This window comes from Pomacea canaliculata, linkage group LG7, assembly GCF_003073045.1.
Source record: "Pomacea canaliculata isolate SZHN2017 linkage group LG7, ASM307304v1, whole genome shotgun sequence".
Classification (NCBI taxonomy): domain Eukaryota; kingdom Metazoa; phylum Mollusca; class Gastropoda; order Architaenioglossa; family Ampullariidae; genus Pomacea; species Pomacea canaliculata.
The window spans coordinates 7,004,440-7,024,127 of record NC_037596.1 but is presented as its reverse complement, the minus strand read 5'-3'; the positions used below and the strand labels follow the sequence as shown (position 1 = coordinate 7,024,127).

Here is a 19,688-nt window from a genome sequence, read left to right as displayed (position 1 = left end):
TCATCAAGATGATGCATTTAGGAAATAAGCTGATAAGATTTGAGAAGTGTGAAGCCTTGATACACTTAGAGAAGAGTCCTCTCTTCCGGTTTGAATAGCTATCTTGGTTAACGTGAGACTAAACTCGATGATGATGATGATGATGATGATGACGACGACGACGACGACGACGACGACAACTGAAGCTGTCAAAATCTCCTTTTTTCTTTATGCCTCCACTTACAAAGAGTTGAAGAGAAGTAAATTATTGGTCTCCTTTAAACAGCTGTGAATTCGTTTGGGGAATTGAATACATGAACACATTGTTCATAGATTGGCTTAACTATTTATTTTTCATGTAAACTACTGCTTATAGATCTCTTTCTGTGTGTGTGCTGGTGAAGGACCCTTCTACCCTGTGAAGGACCCTTATCCCCTCTTGATGCTAAAATAGTAATATGTCCCAGCTACTACCAGCAAACCAACCATAGCCTAAGAAAAAAATCTATGCATTTTTTTAATATTGGTGAATTATTCCTTTTAAAAGTCAATTACTAGGCAGCTTCTATCATAGCAGCGTATTCTTTCTTTCCTTCAATTCATAATAAAGACATAGTTGTTTTTTTAAGTCCTTCAAACATTTTTAAAGTAAAGGTAACATTATCTTGTCTCCAAATATATTATTAAAACGGAAGGGTTTTCGGCAAAAATTATGGTAACCAAAGGGTTTGAAATCTTTAAAATATCAAAGCTGTTGTATTTGAGCTGGGAAAAAAATAGAGACAGAACTGAGCAAAAGTAACTTGGCTGATGTCTTTTATAAATCCTTCTCTTCTGCCAGAGACATCCAGTTAAGGTAGATGATTAAGAGTACAATAAAACAATGGCTATACGAGAAACTGTTGTACATTCTGATAGCAAAGTAAACAAACAAATATTATCCATTGCTTTGTACCTTGTCCTGCTTGATTTTTAGGTGTTTTGGAAGTTGTAGAACTAGAAACAGTTGTCATTGTAGCTTCCCCTGAAACATGAATGATAGAAGAGAGGAAGAAGCTTAAGCTGTCTAGTATCGAGTTACTGTGTTAACTACAGTATAAACTGGAGTTAGAGTTTGTAAATATGATGTTCTTATAATTGAAATGCCAATCTTGCCTTTACAACAAAATAACAAAATGGAGGCCCTGTTGTTACAAGATTAAGACATATCAACTGCTTACCTGTTAAAGAAAGAAGTACGAACGCAAACATCAAAGCACCTGGACAGGCCATTCCTATTCCTTTCATCATCTCAGCAGTATCAGACTCCGAGGTTTACTTGCAGTTACTTCCGAGATGTTAGTTATAGCAGTCAGAAGACATGACATCATCAGTCCAGGCTCTGACATGCGCAGTCCGATGCAAATTGAGTGGAAGCTGTGAGATATTTATAGACAGAGAGGGAGTAAGACTCACAGACTGACTATTTCTCAGTGATTGTAAAACTAACCTGATGATCTTATTGCTAGAATTCGGCTATTATTTTTTTGTTATTGTTTATGAGACCAGAATCTATTATTATTATGTTTGAGTGTTTTATTGTTTTTTGTTTTGTAAAGCGTTTTTAATCCACCTTTACTAGTGAGAAACAGCGCTATAGAAATAAATAAACATTATTATTATTTTTAACAATAATATATTTTTTCTGACATTTTTATTTTACAATTGTTGAAGGAAGTCAGTGGCATCATACTCTTCGTTATAAAAATTGTCAAACATCTGAAGGAACGTTCATTTTCGCCCAGAGACAAAGAGTTTGACTGACAGCAAAATTTCATAATTAAATCTTCAAAGGACAACAAAATTTGCATCGTGTCTTTCAGATCGTGTGTACGTGTGAGTGTGTGTGTTGATATTGATAGGTTTGCCTGCAGAATGACACTTATACAAATTATAATGAGCTCACAAGCCGACTGAAGGGAAGCAGTGCAAATCCATCGATGGAATACATTCAGACGGTCAGATGTTAGTCATCCTTCCTGCGTGAATAATTAATTAACCCCAACACTTTCAAAGCTCTGGTAGTCTGGTAATTGGTCGAAACACTATCATCATGTATGGAAAACGATTTAAGAGAAGATATCTGCTATAGTTGATAGATAGTTGTACTAAATGTGGTTTAATTTAAATTATTATTTGTTTAAAAGAGTAGTGTAGTGTATGTGTAGCAACTTTAAAGATGATTTGCTATCGTTTATACTGCAGACGATTTATCGGATTTAGCAAATGAAGACTATCTTCTGAGTTGAGACGAAGGTTTTGCATTTGACGACGATAATTTTGTTTCCTTAATACTTTAGTATTAAATGCGACATGCAAGTTGCAGGCCTCTCACTGGGGCAGAGTTGCGATGTACATATATAAAATGTACATAATACATATTGACAAGAAAAAGAACTTTTAAGCTAACTGGTTACAGATGACTTTTTATCTGCATGGTAATTCCTACTCAGATATTCATTGCTCCTAAGAGATACAGACAATAGCCACATTATGTGCTGTTGTTTTACATCACCTCTTTATCTTTGTGTTTTATTTCTTCATTGAAACTTTTATTTGATCTTCCTGTGCATGGACTGAGCTTGTCTTTTAGAAGGTGAAGCACGCAGTACAAGTACAAGTAAACTCTTGTTACTGTACAGCGATTTGAGTCCTGTTCCTGCTGAACAAAGGCCATGTGTAAATCTTCTTCTTCTTATTATTATTTGTTATTGTTTAGCACTAGTGCTTCAGCCTAGGAGTATTTTTCTTTTAAAAAAGAGAAGACGACTGATCAGCACATGTTGAAAGATATGTATAGAATATATATATTTTCAACTACAGCGAATGAATATAACTGGCACATGAAGCGATTAGTTAAGAGTGTTCTGTTCACTATCTACTAAGATATTTTTAAAACCACGACGTCGACGATAACGATGACGATGACGATGATGATGCAAAGCAAATCATTTTAGTGGTTAAAGAAGCTATCACTTTCTTGCAGAAAAAAATGCTTTTAGGATAATCGTCGTTTAGTTAAATTCTTTATTGTTCAACGGAATCTAGAATTGAGTGTCAATAAGATAGAAAGAGAGAGTATACGGAAGTATCTATACATACACATGAGACCTGCATTTTCATCTTATGTTAAATGTGGAACACTTGTCACAAACTGGTGTTTCTCGTAAATTTGTTGCTAATAAAACGATTGAAACGTTTCTGTCTTTATTCAGAAGACCGCCACTTCGTTTCTTCTCTCACTAGTCACAAGAGCATCATCTATACCAATGCTTGCAACAAACGCTAACGGAACAAGTTTATTTCACTTTTTGAAAGAAATTTTGAATAAACAAGTTAAAACCCAAAACACATCCACTCAAATGAACAAATCCTTAAAAAAGCATTAGAAAAAAGTTTGATCAAATTGAAATAATAAATAGTAAAATGTGCTTATTAAATGGTATTTTTATTAAAGTTTTTATTACAACTATTATAATGCTAGATAGTGTTTGTGTTTACTCGCTTTTATGTCTGCGCGAAAGTTAACGTAAGGGGAGACAAGAAATAGAAATGACCAGCTCGAAGAGTTCTGTCCCTTCCCTTGATGTTCACAGCAGCATTGCTTAACATAAGGGACAGTGCAGCGGTAGCATATTCATGCGACAACAATGCATTTGATGAATGACATGCAAAAATCTTTCAGATTTTTACTTTCAGATCATATTGAGGCAAAAAGGATGACATTTGTGACAGACATGCTTGCAATTCATTATAGTGTCAAATTTTCTAGATTTTGCCAAACATTAAAAGAGAGCAAAATACTTATTAAACACAAGATGCATATATCAATAATAAAATTTCCAGTGCAATAAGTGCAGATAAAATGTGAATTGGCTTCACGAATCCATCCTTAATTATTAATGTACAACCAGCGATATATTAAATAAAGTTAATAATGACAAACAGGAAACAATAATAAAATCCGCAAGGCATAAAGATCTAATGTGCAAAAAATATTTCTAAACAAAGATATCACAATGCTATCAATGATTAATTCAACAAATTAAATAGGAATGTATTCGAGAAACAGGTGAGATTGTATTTGTTTACTCTCTCTCACAGCCAAAGTAAAAAAACAAAACAAAACAAAAACGCTTGCTATTGATGCAATGTGTAGAAAGTTGGTGTTCATAGGTTTAAACAGGAAACATAAACTCCACGGGTTACATGAAAATAAACATTAGAAGGATGGTAAATATAAGCAGCAGAGCCAGGTAGGTACGTGTGACTACAGCGCCACCACCTGCATCATTGGTTTTTCCTGAAACATAAATAATGTGCTTAATGCAGATAACAAGAGATAAGAGATAGTAACTGAAAAAAAGAAATGGAAATAGTATTCAGAGTATAAGCTACTTAAACTAAGAGACAGTTTTGAGATTTTGAAGAGAGTGTTAGAAAACCTTATTGGTTAGAATGATGATGTGTACATAAATACAAAGACCGATAATGAAGTATATTCATATTTATACTACACTCTATTATTATATAGAATGGAACTCCTTACAGGCAGCAAAAGTTTTTATTTTAAAGATAAAGAGAAGCAGTTTTGATGGAATTACAATATTGTTACTATTTTGATGTTTTCGGGGTGTGTGTGTAGATATACATAATATATATATATATGTCTCTCTCTTCCTGTCACATTTCTTACCATTAGATGAAGATGTGATCTTGAAGATGACATTCCCTACGACATAAGAAATTTATTTTCTTATTATTTACAAGTACTGTTTTTGTTTTATAAATGTTAATTACTAAAAAAACTACTCTTTTTCGTTGTGAGGGGTAGCTATGAAATGGGAGTTAGTGCACAAATCAGTAGTAAACATTTGAGATATATGTTTAAAAAATTAGAAAAGTCCCTTTCACTCGTTGTCAAATCAATTGTCTCCACGAAAGCAAAAGTGTATTTAAAAAAACAATCAACTTCAACTGTTTTGTCTTTTTTTCACTTTCTCTGAGCATGTTTTAATTTCCGTTTTTTTCTTTATTTTCAATTTTTTTTTTGGTCGATGTATGAGAGAGGAAAGGTGAACAGAATATGAGAATCAGACATTAATTAGATAGAGATGTAAAATTATCTTACCATTAGATGAAAGTGTAGTCGTCAGGAGCGCCTTCACTGAAAAACCAGAATTTTTTTTTTATCTGATAATAACCTAAAAACAATCGTATATATTGCATTCTTTTTTTCGTTTTTGTATAATTTTTTAAAATTTTTGTAAAGGTGGAGGGATAGTGAATACGAGTTGGAAAGTAAAATGTAAATGAGATTCAAAGATTTGTAAACATAGATTAAAAATTCTCTTACCATTAGAGGAAGGTGTGGTCGTGGTGATAACATTCCCTACAAACACAAAATTAAAAAAAAATTATTGTCGACAGAAAGCATTTTCTTCCTATGTATATCAATTACTATAAAATTACTCTCTTTTTTGTAAGAAATAGTTGACAGCTAAGAGTTAATGCGCACATGAGCAGCAAACATTTGTATATACACACGTATGCAATAACTAAACTCGGTTTTTACCTTTAGTTGTAGACGCAGTCGTGGAGGTAGTCGTCACTGAAATAGCATAAAAAATATAATCGACTGATAGCATTTGAGACTTCTAATTGTCAGTTATTCTATTTTTCTGTTATCTTCTTTACTTTGGTGTGGTGAAGTTGAGAATAGGAAGGTGGGGTCTGTATCAAAAGATATCGTTTGTAAATATATATGCAAAGAAATAGAAAAGTCGCTTTCACCAGTGGAAGTTGTGGTCGTAGAGGGTGTCTCTCCTGAAATAAAAATAAATTTTTAGCTATTTATACTTTTTAAATGTTGGTTTAGTTATTATCGTTTTACTTTATGACTTCTTTATGTCCCTTCTTGCAGTCTGAATTATAGGGTTTAGCTATATAATTCACTAGTACTAGAGTAGCAGCTTTCGCAAAATAATCGGCTGATAAGTTATCATTAAAAATAAGAAAAAAACTACTACTAACTTCTGAAAATTATTTAATACTTGATTGTCACCGAGAACGAGCAGCTGGTGAAAATGTCAGATTCAACATTTATCTATACATAGAAAAAGAATTGAAAAATTCAGTTTTACTTTTAGTTGTAGAAGCGGTCGTGGAGGTAGTCCTCACTGAAATAGAAACAATTTTTAATATCGACAGATTGCGTTTGAGACATAATTTAGATTATTTTTTTCTGTTTTCTGCTTTAAATTTGTGGTGTGTAGCTTAGAATGGGAAGGTAGGGTCTTTATGAGCAGACTTCCTTTGTAGATACATAGGTAAAAAAAAATAATAGAAAAATCTCTTTCACCTGTAGAAGTTGTGGTCGTAGAGGGTGTCTCTCCTGAAACAAACAAACAAACAAAAACAATTCTTTTGAGATGTTTAGACTTTTAAATTTTTATTTTTGATCTTTATCGTTTTACTTTGTGACTTGAGTCCCTTCTTGCAGTCCGAATTATGGGGTTTAACTACAGTTTACTAGTCACAGAGTAGCAGTTAGCTATCTCAAATAATTAAGAATTTGTCATCATTCAAAATTTTTTAAAAAATACTACTTTTGGACTACTGAAAAGGATTTAATACTGGATTGTCAACGAAACCATGCAACTGATGAAAATTGCAGATTCTATGACGATGGAAGGTGAGTGGAAAGTAGATAATAAAAACTGAACCCGACAGACAAAGAATGCGAGTTAATATAAAAGTGTGTGAAAAGACACAATTTGAGGCTTTTAATAGACTAGCCATCAATTAACACCAATTAACCCTGCCATTACATTTCTTCCTATTTTCTTTATCTGGTTATAGGGTTTCTCTTACTAGTAGATGAAGGTGTGGTCCTGAGGGTAGTAGTACCTGAAAGACCAGAAATTTTTGTATCATTATCAACAAAAGGTGTTTGTGTGTATAAATGTCGATTGCTATAAAAATACTCTTTCTCTGTTGTGATGTGTATTTCAGAGAAGGGAGTTGATGTACAAATGAGTGGTAAACATTTATCTATATATATATACACATATACACGTAAGCAATTCGAAATATCGGTGTTTACCCTGAGTTGCAAACGCGGTCGTGGAGTCAGTTTCCACTGAAATACAAATAAAAAAGTTATTATTATAGACATGTATCGTTTTCGATTTATGAATGTTGATTGTTCCACACTATTTTTGGTTTTGGTTTTTGCTGATTTTTGTGCAAAGTAGCTGAAATTGTTTACTAAGAGATTACTTTTTTATGTGGAATAAATGAAGGAGAAGGTGAGGTATAAATTAACAGAAATCGTTTGTTGATACATACGTAAAATAACATGGTATTGATTGTCTCCCATGAACAAAAAGTATGTAAAATATTAAATTTTACCTATTTTGATGTAATTGTTCATTCTGTTCCCGTCCTTACTCTTTCTTTGAAATTATGCCAAACGAGATCATACGTTAGTGATTATAACAGGAACAAAAAATAATTATTTGTATCATGAAAACAATTGTTTGTATTATACTTGTTTTCTGTTGGTTTTTAGTGTGTGTGGGTATTTTTTGTTTGGGGGGGGGGGTCAGTGTATGATAGTGGGAGGGGGTTATGTATATGAGAATCAATCTTTCGGAAGGGGAAACAATCAAATCCTTTAATAGGAGAATTTTGTCAAGTGGGTGCATCATGTCATAACCAACTGCTTGACAATCTTGGATGAAAAATGAAAAGCTTCAAGCTGTGGTATTACCACAATATTACTAGAGCTGATAGTGTTTAGTGCAGAAAAAGAAAGATAAAATGTAGCCGTTTTCGTAATGTGAAGAACAAACATACAAATGCACAATATAAATTGACTTACTGATGACTTTTTTTCATGTTGATAAAGTCTTTATAATAGCAACCAATATCTTTGTGATCTGTACTGATACTAAATAATGCTTTACAATTTCATTAATTCTACAAATAGTTTTTTAATTATACGATTATGTTCTCGTATAAGTAGTTGATGTCCTCTGTACTTATTATGCTGGGTAAAAAAATATACCCGATTCGGTGAATGAAGTAGTGGAGCACTTTTCTTGGAAATCACTCATTGTACAACGAAAAACTGTCCAAGAGAGAAATGTTGAAATTATTGTGCTTATATATATATATTCAGATGCCATTCTAGATTTCCTTCTTTTATAGACTGCTTGCAAGAAGGGTACATTTTATATTTTTATAAATAAACAGAATCGATGTTGTAAAGACACACACAATAAGCAGTCATATTTTCATCACCAAATTTATCAAATTTATGTGTGTGTATCGATAAACATACTTCAACAAAGCTATTATTTGGTGTCCAGTTTTACTTTTTTATAAATCTTCCATGCCATAGTTTTGAATCTTTGTAGATATTTATGTTAGCTAAAACTACTATAACTTGCAGAAAAATACTGAAATAATTTATTAGTCTCACAGATTTGCGCTTGTGGCCATACATGCTTACTGTACTCACCCCTTTTATAGTAGTCCAGCATACCTTGTGTGAAAGAAAGAAACTGGTCAACTGAGGTCACATACTTCTACACTTTTATATCATACTTTGCATTCTTCTCCTGTAAATGAGTGTTTTAGGCCTTCTACTAAGGTCGTTTGTTAAATTACTTTATTTTATGTAAAATGAGAATTGTTAGATAAGAGAAGTATAGATGTAATGTATGTTATTTTAAACAATTATAAAATAGCCACTTCAGGAGATTTTCTTTGTAGTTGATTCCAACTGCTACATAGTTTTGTGTCAGAGATTCCCATTGGATGAAAATGAACCGTTCTGGGGAGGTGAGAACGTGACAATCACAGTTGTATTATCCTATATATTTTCCCTCAAAAACTACGGCGAAGTTTAGAGAAAAATATCCCTCGTCCTTGTGTGAAAGTAAGAACAGTTTGCACCTTCTTCTTTAATGCCTATAAATTACATGAGCGTAAAAAGGAAAACTTACTGCGTTCCATGGCTCGAGCCACTAAACTTTCTACAAGGCATTTTCGTGGAACATTATTGCTGGTGAGGCAGAGATCGGCCTCATTTACATCACTGCAAAGATACATTTCCAGACAGAAAACATTATGGCTTTCTACATGAAGAGTTAACTGAGAGAAACAATATTGCTATGAGAAACTTAAATTAATAAAAAAAACAGATCTTATGATGTGAAATGTTACATATAGTAATTTAATTTATTTTGTTTTAATTTATTTTGTTTTCCACTGTTAAACATATAAGAAAGAAAACTAAATTTCCGTATAAACTGTACATGTACATAAGGAGTTATACATTTTGTTTCTTTACTTTTATTATATATATATATTGCTATGAGAAACTTAAATTAATAAAAAAACAGATCTTATGATGTGAAATGTTACATATAGTAATTTAATTTATTTTGTTTTAATTTATTTTGTTTTCTACTGTTAAACATATAATAAAGAAAACTAAATTTCCGTATAAACAGTATATGTACATAAGAAGTTATACATTTTGTTTTTTTACTTTTATTATAAAAAAAACCAAAACAATATCGTAAGTCAATCTCAACACTGAAATACAGTCAGCCAGAGAGAACAAGATGCAATCTTATTAAGGAAATGTTAACATACTTGCATATGTCCTGTGTAAAAAGTTCTTTGTTACAGAAAGTGCCGGTCAGTGAAAGAAGTCTCTCCTGGTAAGGAGAAACACAGGAATTTATCTGTTCTTGCTGATGCAGTCTTGTGCACCCACACCTGAGAACAAATTAATTAACACATGAATTGTTTGTCTTCGACAAGTCAGTTGATTAGATATGGAAGACAGTAACCCTTTAAAGCGATGCTGTCCATATACATGCAGTTATTAGTCAGAATAGATAAATAAAATACATACAACAAACAGCTTATTGAAGAAGTCACAAAACTCAACGTTTCCTCTCTCGCCTTCGTGGATATTTTCTAACTGCTGTCACTCTGTAAATTTGTATTATTACAACTAAGAAAAGTGTTGCACTAGCCAAGCTGTTGCCAAGCACCTTACATATTCGACACTTACAATAATCCTGTGACATCTGACAGGATGGATTTATTGTTCTCTGAGCGCTCAGGCAAGAACTGATATCTAAGCCATTTTGTGTCCTAGGCTCATTGCTTGTAGAAACTGTTGAAAGCTAGCAATCAGTGAGAGTGATTGACGAATGAAATTTAGTGATTGTTTGTGTTAGTTGTCTAATTCTAATGTTATTTGATGATTCGATATTTCGAAGTGCATATTGATTTTTAACAGTGATTATTACTTGAATTGGATATTGTGTCTACGGCAACTGTATAACACTCATGCTGCTGTAATTAATTTGCAATCTACCAATAGTCTTTACCTTTAGTGTATGTGTTAAGTATGTTCTTAGACATGAATTGATCATAGGGAATTCCATCAGCTGTTTTACACGCCTGTACATATCCACCCACATGCCGCTAATCATGTTGTATTATTTCATTTGATAGATGGGTCAAGAAGGCAATGTACAAGACTCCTTCTGGTATATGTTCCTATGGACAATTGCTGTGCTCAATGATCGATCTCCAACGAAAGAAATAAGTAATATAACAAACTTTGGTATGATGGTGTTAAGTTAAAAAATAGAAAGTTACTGATTATAAACTGTTATTAAAATGGACGAAAAAAACTTTAAATATTTGTATATATTATATTTTATTATGTTTAAATCGAATCCTATAACAAGATTTAAAAACATCAAAGCCAGAGACAAAATCAACATACCTGTGAAAATAAGAATCACAAACGCAAACATCAAAGCAGCTGGACAGGCCATCCCACTCCCTTTCATCATCTCAGCAGTATCAGACTTGCAGTTACTTCCGTGATGTTAGTTATAGCAGTAAGAAGACATGACATCATCAGTCCAGGCTCTGACATGCTCAGTCCATGCAGTTTGAGGCTTAACTTCCGCTGCGTCGAGCTATTTATAAACATGACCTCATCAGCTATAGAGAGGGAGTGAGACCAACAATATCTACTTCCCTGACATTTTCTTTTTAAAAGTATTAAAGGAAGTCAATGAAACAGTTGTACTGGATATATGCAGATAATTTACATTTCAATAAAAAATCGTCAAAGGCAAACGAATCGCGCCTGCGTTTGTATGTGTGTTCGATTTGGTGTTCGTAGGTTTGCCTGCAGAATTCCCCTTTGAAAAATTAGAATGTTCACCACCCGACTGAAGGGAAGCAGTGCAAATTCATCGATAGAATACATTCATTAGTCATCGTTTGTGAGTCACAAATCCAAACACTTTCAAAGCTCTTGTAGCCTCGTGAATGGTCGAAATACTGCCATCCTTTATGGAAGAAAATAATAAATATGTGTTGAATTTACAGAAGAGCACCATTGAACAATAGTTAAACCTATCAAATACAAGATATTGTAGTATGTAGTCAAACATTAAGATATATAGGAATTATAGTTCTATAGTAGTAAAGTAGTATTTAAGTTCCAAAGTCATTTCTAATTTGCGATAAAAGATCAAGTTATAATCTAGTGTGTACTGTTCCATCTGAGCAGCCGGTAGATAATTTATTGTAAATATGGTTGCAAGGAGTTTATACAACATTGTAAAATGACTATATATATATATTCACCAAAAGGCGGGAAAGGTCTTTGTACACAACCATACGGAACATCAATCGCCGAACGAAAATGACCGACGTGTATCCCGCGGTTTCCAAATCAATCCCTTTATTTTTTTAATTTTCTGTTTTCAAAGGTCTTTCATTTGATCTGTCCTTTAGTAACTGGTTACAGATGACTTTTTATACATAGTATTCTCCACTCCGAACTTACTGCATTGTTCCTAAGAGAAACTATCGCCACATGGTGTGTTGCTGTGTCACATCACCTCTTCATCTTTATGTTTTATTTCTTCATTGGACTGCTATTTCTTCCTGTACATGCACTAAACTCTTCTTTTAAAAAGTGAACCATGTAATACAAATGAACTTCTATTACTGTAAAGCCCTTTAAGTCATGATGTGGAGAAGGTCGCTATTTTATATATGTTTTTGTTGTTAAGTTTTATTATTATCATTTGCAGTAGTAGTAGTAGAAACTCGATAAAAGCATTGGAGCTGCGGGGATGTATTCAGTGTAAATTAGTATTTCAACACTCGACCTGTACTTATGCCAAGATGTTTATCTCTACAATCATGATCTGCTTATCCATTTAGTACTCACGTACCATGGAACTGCCTTTGTAAAATTTGTATTAATCTCTACATCTCATGATAGCATTGATAAATTCCAAAAATCATCCAGAAAATAATTTTAGTTACCTACATTTAAAGTACATTTAAAAGCAACCTGTTCAGCTCTACCAAGCAGGTCTTAATTGTAACATAATAAACTTGTACACGAAACTGATTTCACTTTTGTACTGCTTATGAAGTTCGTAAATTATCAAGTGTACATGTGGAAAAATAAGCTGATTAGATTGACAAATGAAAAGTCTTCTTACGCTTATCGAAGCTTAAGCTTACCGGAGTTTAATCGCTACGTGTACTAAGATGTACTCAACACAACGACGACGATGCGACTACTACTACAACGACGCTGACGACGACGGAGATGATGATGATAATGATAATGATTATTATTATTATATTTATTATTATCATTATTTTGCTCATGTTGATGTAAAGCAAATCAGCTTAGGGGCTAAAACAGTTTCTTGAAGAATCTTTTCTATGATCACGGGCCATAGACGACCCCAAAATACTCTGATCTTGCCTGCGAAGGCTACCAGTGTCCAGCATAATCTTTTCTAGATTTCCAAAGGTTGAGAAAAAAAAAACTTTGACTAGTAAAAAATTATTTAAGTTTATAAGTTTGTGAGTGTGCAAGCATTATGTGCGTGTACAATGTGTATACTGTAGATGTCATGGGACCCCCAGCGTCGCCGGATGCACGCTCGCAACCGCTGTTACAGTCGGCACGAACACACACACACTCACTCAGTACCTTTGATAAACATAGACCACAACAAAGACATATTGAACGGTTTTGATAAAAAGTTTAATCATGTGTAGATAAAAAATTAAAAAAAAAAAAAAAACATATATACATATGCCCACGAGAAAACACAGGACTACCCCACGCCGAAGCAAGAGATAATGAGAGATGTTAGTAAGGAAGATAAACAAGAACACCCGCACACACAGTCCTGTCAGAGTTCTTGCCCCTGAGGCGTTCAGGCGTGACGTTAGATGTAGATACTGTGCACTGTTGACACTGTCTGTGACCACTACTTCATTGTCCGTCCGACATACCTAGGGATTCTTTGCTGGTTTACATCGGAAGTAGGTGCATATTAAATGACAACAACGATTTTACTGAAAAAAGACTGTTTATCTTACTTTCAGCATACATTGTGGCTCAAACGATGATAGCTTGTGACAGCCAGGTATTATGAGCTTTCGTGCTAACAATTCGACATAGTGGGACATAGAATCTAGGTTTCTAGGTTTTTGCTTACATTAAAAGAAATAGTTATTGAACACAAGACACACTCATCGCTAGCAAAATCTCAGTACAGGAAGTCCAGATAATATTTGTAATGATATCATGAGCAAAAGCCATCTTTATCACGATCACATAACCAACAGTATATTCAAAAAAACATTAAACGTGATGTACAGGTAACAGTAATAAAAGCTGCAAGACATCAAACTCTAATATAAAATATCTTCATGAAGAGAGATATGACACTGCTATTAAAGATTAACCAATAGAAAGAAAGAACAATAACTTCATGTGTAATATTGTTCATAAATGAGGAATACTAAATAGGCAATAATTCAAAAAAATATGCTTAGTTTGTACTTGTTCTTCCTCCTTGACACCAAAGTAATAAAAATTTAGTTTTTAAATTATATTTTTAGTTGTTTGGTTCTTTAACTTACCTTGACTAGAAATGTGTTAGCATTGCTTTGACAAGCAACAGAATGATATACATAAAGCTGAAAAAATGCATATAGAAAGACGATGTTGAAAACATAACAGAAAACATAAACTACACAAGCTAAATGTCAATAAACATGAGAAGGAGGGTGGCGACAGGTAACAGAGCGAGATAGTCAAGTGTCACTGCGGCGACACCTGCGTTGTTGGTTTGTCCTGAAACAGAAATGAAACTTTAAATGAAGAAAATGAATATGGAACCACAAAATGACCATTCGTAGAGGACGAATGAGGTCTAGTCCTCTTACATCTTGTTTACCACTAGTCTAAGTCCCTGACATAGAAGACATTATGTACATGTCGACTGCAGAAATACGAGGCTGAACTAAAGATGTTGATTGATACAAAGATAGAGTGTACATGTCGACTATAAAAACACAGATGTTGCAAACGGGTTTTCACATGTACACAACATAAAGCATCCTGTGTTTTCGTTAAAACTTCTGTGTGCAGCGGGGGAAATTATTTTTCCTGTTTTAAAGCAATTTGTTGAAATACTTGTCTGGGCTACAGTTTCTGCTAAATGAGACACAAAGCATATTGTGCGAAATTTTTGAGCACATGTTCGTCAAATTATTTTTGTTTTATTATTAATGTATTAGTCGATAACTTCTTGTACCTACTGCTATTTTAATTAAGTAAGTCGTCAAGATATGCAGCCAGCACTCCTGCAAATAAATATCTGTCTAATATGTTACAACCGATTCCTACCTTCAGTAGTTGGCTTTGTCGAATGCACGAAATCTCCTGTGCCATGAAAAAGAAAACCAGTAAATGTTGAAATGCTTTTTCCATGTCAGTGAACCTGATTTATAATCTATAAATATGTAAGAGATAATGCCTATTTTTAAAGCTCTTTAATTGCCAGTGTCTGGTATTCTTGCCTGAAGAATGATTGTCTAAAAAACAAGGAATGACCGCGTTGGAATGCGGGGCAACCTTGTTTCTCTTTATACTTACAGCCGGGATATTACTACGATATTACTAGCGCTGATAAAGTGCTCAAGTAAAAAAAAATATATATATATACCCGTTTACATAATGTAAAGAACAAACGTGTTTAAAATATTTATGACAAAAATAGATTTTCTGATGACTTCTTGTCACATGAAACATATTTTTTCTCATCTTTATAAAGTCTTTACAAGACTACCTATATTTTTACTATCTTAGCTGGAACTAAATTCTGCATTTTATTTTACTAATTTTCATCATTTTAGGATGATGATTGTATTTAATTATTGATTGCCTTCTGTACTATTGTTGCTGTAATAAGACATTTACCTGCTTGAGTGGTAGAAGTGTTTCGGCACTTTTCTTGGAAATCACTTACGGTACAACCGAAACCTGCCCAAGAGACAAATTGGAGGTAATCAGAAACAAAGGTATACAGTAGTCAGTCCATAGCAGGTCAGATACAAATGGTGACGGTTATCAAGATATTTGACTCTGAATAGTTGTATTATCATTTGTCATTTTGATATGCGTCTGTGCTTTATTTTTCAGGAATGCGATTTTACTTCTATGACTATATTAAATTATTATTATCGTCCCTTCTTTTGACCCTGTTCTTTCACCAGTATATTGCTATTTACTTTAGGTGTTCATTCATAAAGCTTACTCAAGAAATTTAGTGTATTTTCTATTTAGTCTTCTTGGAGGGAGGACTCAAATTTTGAAACATTGCTCTTATGTGTATTGTTGTCAATATCTTTTGAGACAAATATAGCAAAATATAGAGAAAAATGTCCCTTGGCCTTAAGCGAAAGTAAGCATGATTTAAATCTTGTTTAGTCCCTGTAAATTAGATACACTTGAAAACGAAAACACACCAAATTGCTTGAGTTGTTTGGATACACCGACCTCCAAGCATGTTGATGAAATATTATTTCTGGTGACGCAGTCCACGATTTCCTTAAAATCTCTGCAAAGATACATTTCCAGAAAGAAAACATTACGGTTTTTTAAAAATTGATTGCAGAATTAACTGAGATAAACAATAGTATCATCAAAGAAGTTTAGTTCGGAAAGAATAGATCATGAGGTCTATGCTGTAATTTAATTTATGTTAGCCGCAGCTTATTTAGTAAATACAGAAAACAAAGTTTACGAGTGAAGTGTACAAGTATGCTTAAATTATCAAGTTATTCATTATAATCACGGGAAACAAGAATATAATGACGACGACGACGACGACGACGATGATGATGATGATGGGTGAACATAATCACTAATTTGAGCAGATTCAGTCAGCCAGAGAAAACAAGGTGCAATTGCACATGAGGTCCTATGTGAACACACTTGCAAAGATCCTGTGAGATTAGCTCCTTGTCACAAGAAGCGCCGGCCAGTGGTAACAACCTCCCCATGTAAGGAGAAACACAGGAAATCATCTGAACAGTTTCTTGATGGTTGCACTCTGCTTGTGTACCCACAGCTGAGGACAACATAACACGCTTGCAAATAACACCAATATTCGTCAGTGTTTGAACATTGTTCAAAATATATGCAAGTAGTCAGAGAATAGACAGATAAACAGATATACAACAAACAGCTTATTTCAACCAAGAAATGCTCTTTCCATTGTGTAAAAGAAATCTTCATAATGGAGAGTAAGGTATCTTTAGTAATAGAATCTATTCCACGTGGTCGTTGGTGTCGTTGCTGCTGCTATGTCCTCGAGGTTTATCCGCCCTTTGGGGAAAAGGGTGAAACTGTTATTGACTTTTTATTTTTTTTCTGTTTGCATTCGTTTTTGCCGTGACTACTTGGTGTTCGCCATTGTCGTATCTTTGTTACAAATTGACCCTTGCCCTGCTTTTTTTTTTTGGAACACATTTCACTCTATTATTCTGTCCTTTATAATAAATGTGGTGAATGCCGTCAAGTAAGTGGCAAAAATTAAACATTGTACTGGTTATATAGTGAAATAGAGTTACATCGAATCAGAAATCACCTGGCCTAGTCAAGGTAGTGATTTGTTTAATATAAGGTATTATGTTTTGGAGATTATGGTCATGATGTCACAATGTTCTAAGAAATGTTGATGTTGCCGCTGTTTATCTTGTATTTTTAGTCCTTCACGATGTCATTGTTGCTGCTGCTGTTTGTTTTGTGTGACTTTCATCGACTGATTATGCAAATAGTATAGATTATGCAAATAGTATAGATCATTCATCAAAACTGATGAATAATTTTTGTGTATTAATCAGGATAGAATATGTTTAAGAACTAGATGAAAAGCTTGTATTATAGTTTTTAACCAACCGGGTCAGGGATCAGCTTCATACGACACATCGTAGCGTAGGGCCCATGAGTGAATACAGGGCTAATGTGTACTGTGTATATAGTATTGTCTTTGCAAAGATTGGTTCTCTACGCCTTGTCGGCTTCCTCGTCAAGGAAACTCGGCTAAAGTCACCTGGTCTGGAAAAAGTAACATGCGACGACTATGTGAAGCGTTTCCATCCCCGCATTTGTGGATATTTTCTAATTGCTGTCACTCCGTAATATTTATTATTCCATCTAGGAAAAAAAGTGCGCTAGTGAATCTGTTACAAGCTATTTACACATTCGCTGCTAGTAATGATCCGCTGATATGAAGGATTGCGACGAGATGCGTTGTTCTCTGAACTCTCAAGATATGTCCTGACATTTGAACTATTAAGTTAAAAAAAAAATGGAGACTTTTAGTAATCGTTGTTTGTCGTTAAAAAATGCACCATTTCCATTAGTGAATGAGCTATGTGAACTATTTGTGTGTAATACTTGGTGCTAAATGCACATTTAGTCTGTAGTTCTTCCGAAGATGTCTTTCAGATGTGTTTTATTACCTGCTTCTAGTTCAAAGTCGCCTTTAAAAATACACGCAGTAAAAATATTGGTCTCCAACGTACAGAAACACCAAATGTGCTTGTGTATTATTTCTGACATCCTGTTCATGAAGATGTTATACAGTAGAGAGGGCTTACTGAAGAACACAACATTTGCTTGAAAAATCTGCTGGTTGATTGGTGTTGAGGTCTTGGGCAGACTGTTAATAAGTAGATCTTTCTAGTCTTAAATATCCTGTCACGCACATGTGTGACTGACTGCCAGACAACTTCTTAACTAAACCAAGCTGTATACGGAATACCACTTATGCTACTTTTTTTTTCTATCATGGCTCTTCAATACTTTTCAAATTGTGAATCTACCAAGCATGAAGCCAGTATGCTCTTGCATGGAGTTCCTATTGTGGTGGCAGCATCATTTTACTTGCTGAGAACAGGGATGATTCTGTATTGAGTCTGCCTAGTGTTCATGTGTTCTATATGTCTAGTAATTCTAGTCATAATATAAACCAATTATCGTCTCACTACTTTCTGACATACAATACTGGGACCCTACTAAATACTTTTATGCTGCTAAAGATATTTCAACTGTCTTTAGCGATACAGTCTAAAATCGGTTATTCTAATTATGTAAATTTATAATCATTAGTTGTATAATCACTGTCTGGTTTACAAGCTGAACAAAAAAAGCAAAGCCAAATAGTTGCCACGAATAAGACAAATTAACAACAAACCTGTGAAAGTCAGGACCACAAGTAGCTGCAGCAAACCTCTGGCAACCCATTCCAGCTGCTAGCATCCTCAAAACAGATCGAGTTTAATATTTTGCTTGCAGCAGCTTACTTCCTTAATGTTACTGATAAGCATTAGCAAACCAGAATGATTAGTCTAACCTTGACATGCTTTCACATGTATCCGGTCTCAACGAACTTCCGCTTTTGCGAGATACTTTACTAAATGCCTACATGCAGTCACCAGCTCCATTAGACGGAGTAAGAAGAGAAAAAAAAATTCTCTGCACAGTTCGTGTCATAACTGTTTTAGGCAGTCAACAGTATGTTAAGACTAAAAGTTATAGTTGTCAAATGTCTAAAGTGAGGTTTCTTTTTGCGATAGAAAAGGCAACGCCCAAAGACAAACAGGATTGACTGCAATTTGAGGTCTTAGTGTCATCAGCACGTCCATCAGCATTAGAGCCACCGCCCTGAGAGGCCACGAGGGAGTTTATGGTCTTCCTTCTGCGTCAGATTCAATGAGCAGCAAGAGGTTCAAGTAGTACTTCCTTAATTAGCCAAACTTTTCACACTTAGGATGACGCAGTGTGTGCAAGTTCCATGCGAGGCAGTGTGTGACACACTGTGTACCATGTGACTGATTGTTTCTTCCTGACAGGAAAAGCACGTGAACATAAGGATGGAGGAGAGGACAGCAATTGACCTTTTTCCTGCGTGTTGGCTGGTTTAATTTTAGGTTAAATAATATTACCGCAGGGAGCTTCACGAACATTCGTAACAACACACACACGTACATACAAATAGACAAATAAACATACTAATCCTGTTTTGTAATGCACAAAGACATGAGAATATACACGTGTGCACATACAGAAATACAAGGCGCACACACACAGACTGACGGTAGCGCAGCACACGCCCTGAAAATAATGCTTCGCATTTAAAGGGAGGTAAGCGAGCTGTAAAGGCAGGGAAGAGTTTCGTCCCTTATAGATTGTGTTGCGACCGACGTAGATCTGTGGTCGCAGT

General features: G+C 34.3%; 1 protein-coding gene and 3 long non-coding RNA genes across 4 annotated transcripts; all 4 read right to left on the bottom strand.

The window, feature by feature from the left end:
* Nucleotides 1-4,209: 4,209 nt before the first annotated feature.
* LOC112569224 lies at nucleotides 4,210-5,630 on the bottom strand. Its single transcript, XR_003100338.1, has 5 exons — nucleotides 5,594-5,630; nucleotides 5,375-5,410; nucleotides 5,150-5,185; nucleotides 4,715-4,750; nucleotides 4,210-4,321 (listed from the first exon to the last, which is right to left on the bottom strand). It is a non-coding gene; the product is annotated as an uncharacterized LOC112569224 (long non-coding RNA).
* A 664-nt stretch (nucleotides 5,631-6,294) lies between these two features.
* LOC112569192 lies at nucleotides 6,295-8,155 on the bottom strand. The gene is made up of 3 exons (XR_003100329.1): nucleotides 8,090-8,155; nucleotides 6,892-6,927; nucleotides 6,295-6,412 (listed from the first exon to the last, which is right to left on the bottom strand). It is a non-coding gene; the product is annotated as an uncharacterized LOC112569192 (long non-coding RNA).
* Nucleotides 8,156-9,039: 884 nt separating this feature from the next.
* LOC112567630 lies at nucleotides 9,040-10,986 on the bottom strand. Its single transcript, XR_003099849.1, has 3 exons — nucleotides 10,841-10,986; nucleotides 9,688-9,813; nucleotides 9,040-9,124 (listed from the first exon to the last, which is right to left on the bottom strand). It is a non-coding gene; the product is annotated as an uncharacterized LOC112567630 (long non-coding RNA).
* Nucleotides 10,987-13,132: 2,146 nt separating this feature from the next.
* Nucleotides 13,133-18,816, bottom strand: LOC112568089. The gene is made up of 6 exons (XM_025245188.1): nucleotides 18,660-18,816; nucleotides 16,394-16,529; nucleotides 15,925-16,016; nucleotides 15,377-15,439; nucleotides 14,804-14,839; nucleotides 13,133-14,248 (listed from the first exon to the last, which is right to left on the bottom strand). The coding sequence occupies exons 2-6, from the start codon at nucleotides 16,483-16,485 to the stop codon at nucleotides 14,154-14,156; spliced, it is 378 nt and encodes a 125-aa protein (XP_025100973.1). The 5' UTR covers nucleotides 16,486-16,529; nucleotides 18,660-18,816; the 3' UTR covers nucleotides 13,133-14,153.
* Between the last annotated feature and the right edge of the window lie 872 nt (nucleotides 18,817-19,688).

What these genes read in the sequence shown, in the direction of transcription:
- LOC112568089 (XM_025245188.1), bottom strand. Translation starts at nt 16,485, where the DNA reads ATGATTTCCTGTGTTTCTCCTTACATGGGGAGGTTGTTACCACTGGCC. An exon ending in CAAACAACTCAAGCAATTTG is followed by an intron (nt 15,440 to 15,924) that starts GTGTGTTTTCGT and finishes TCTCTTGGGCAG; the next exon opens with GTTTCGGTTGTACCGTAAGT. An exon ending in GACAAAGCCAACTACTGAAG is followed by an intron (nt 14,249 to 14,803) that starts GTAGGAATCGGT and finishes TTTCTGTTTCAG; the next exon opens with GACAAACCAACAACGCAGGT.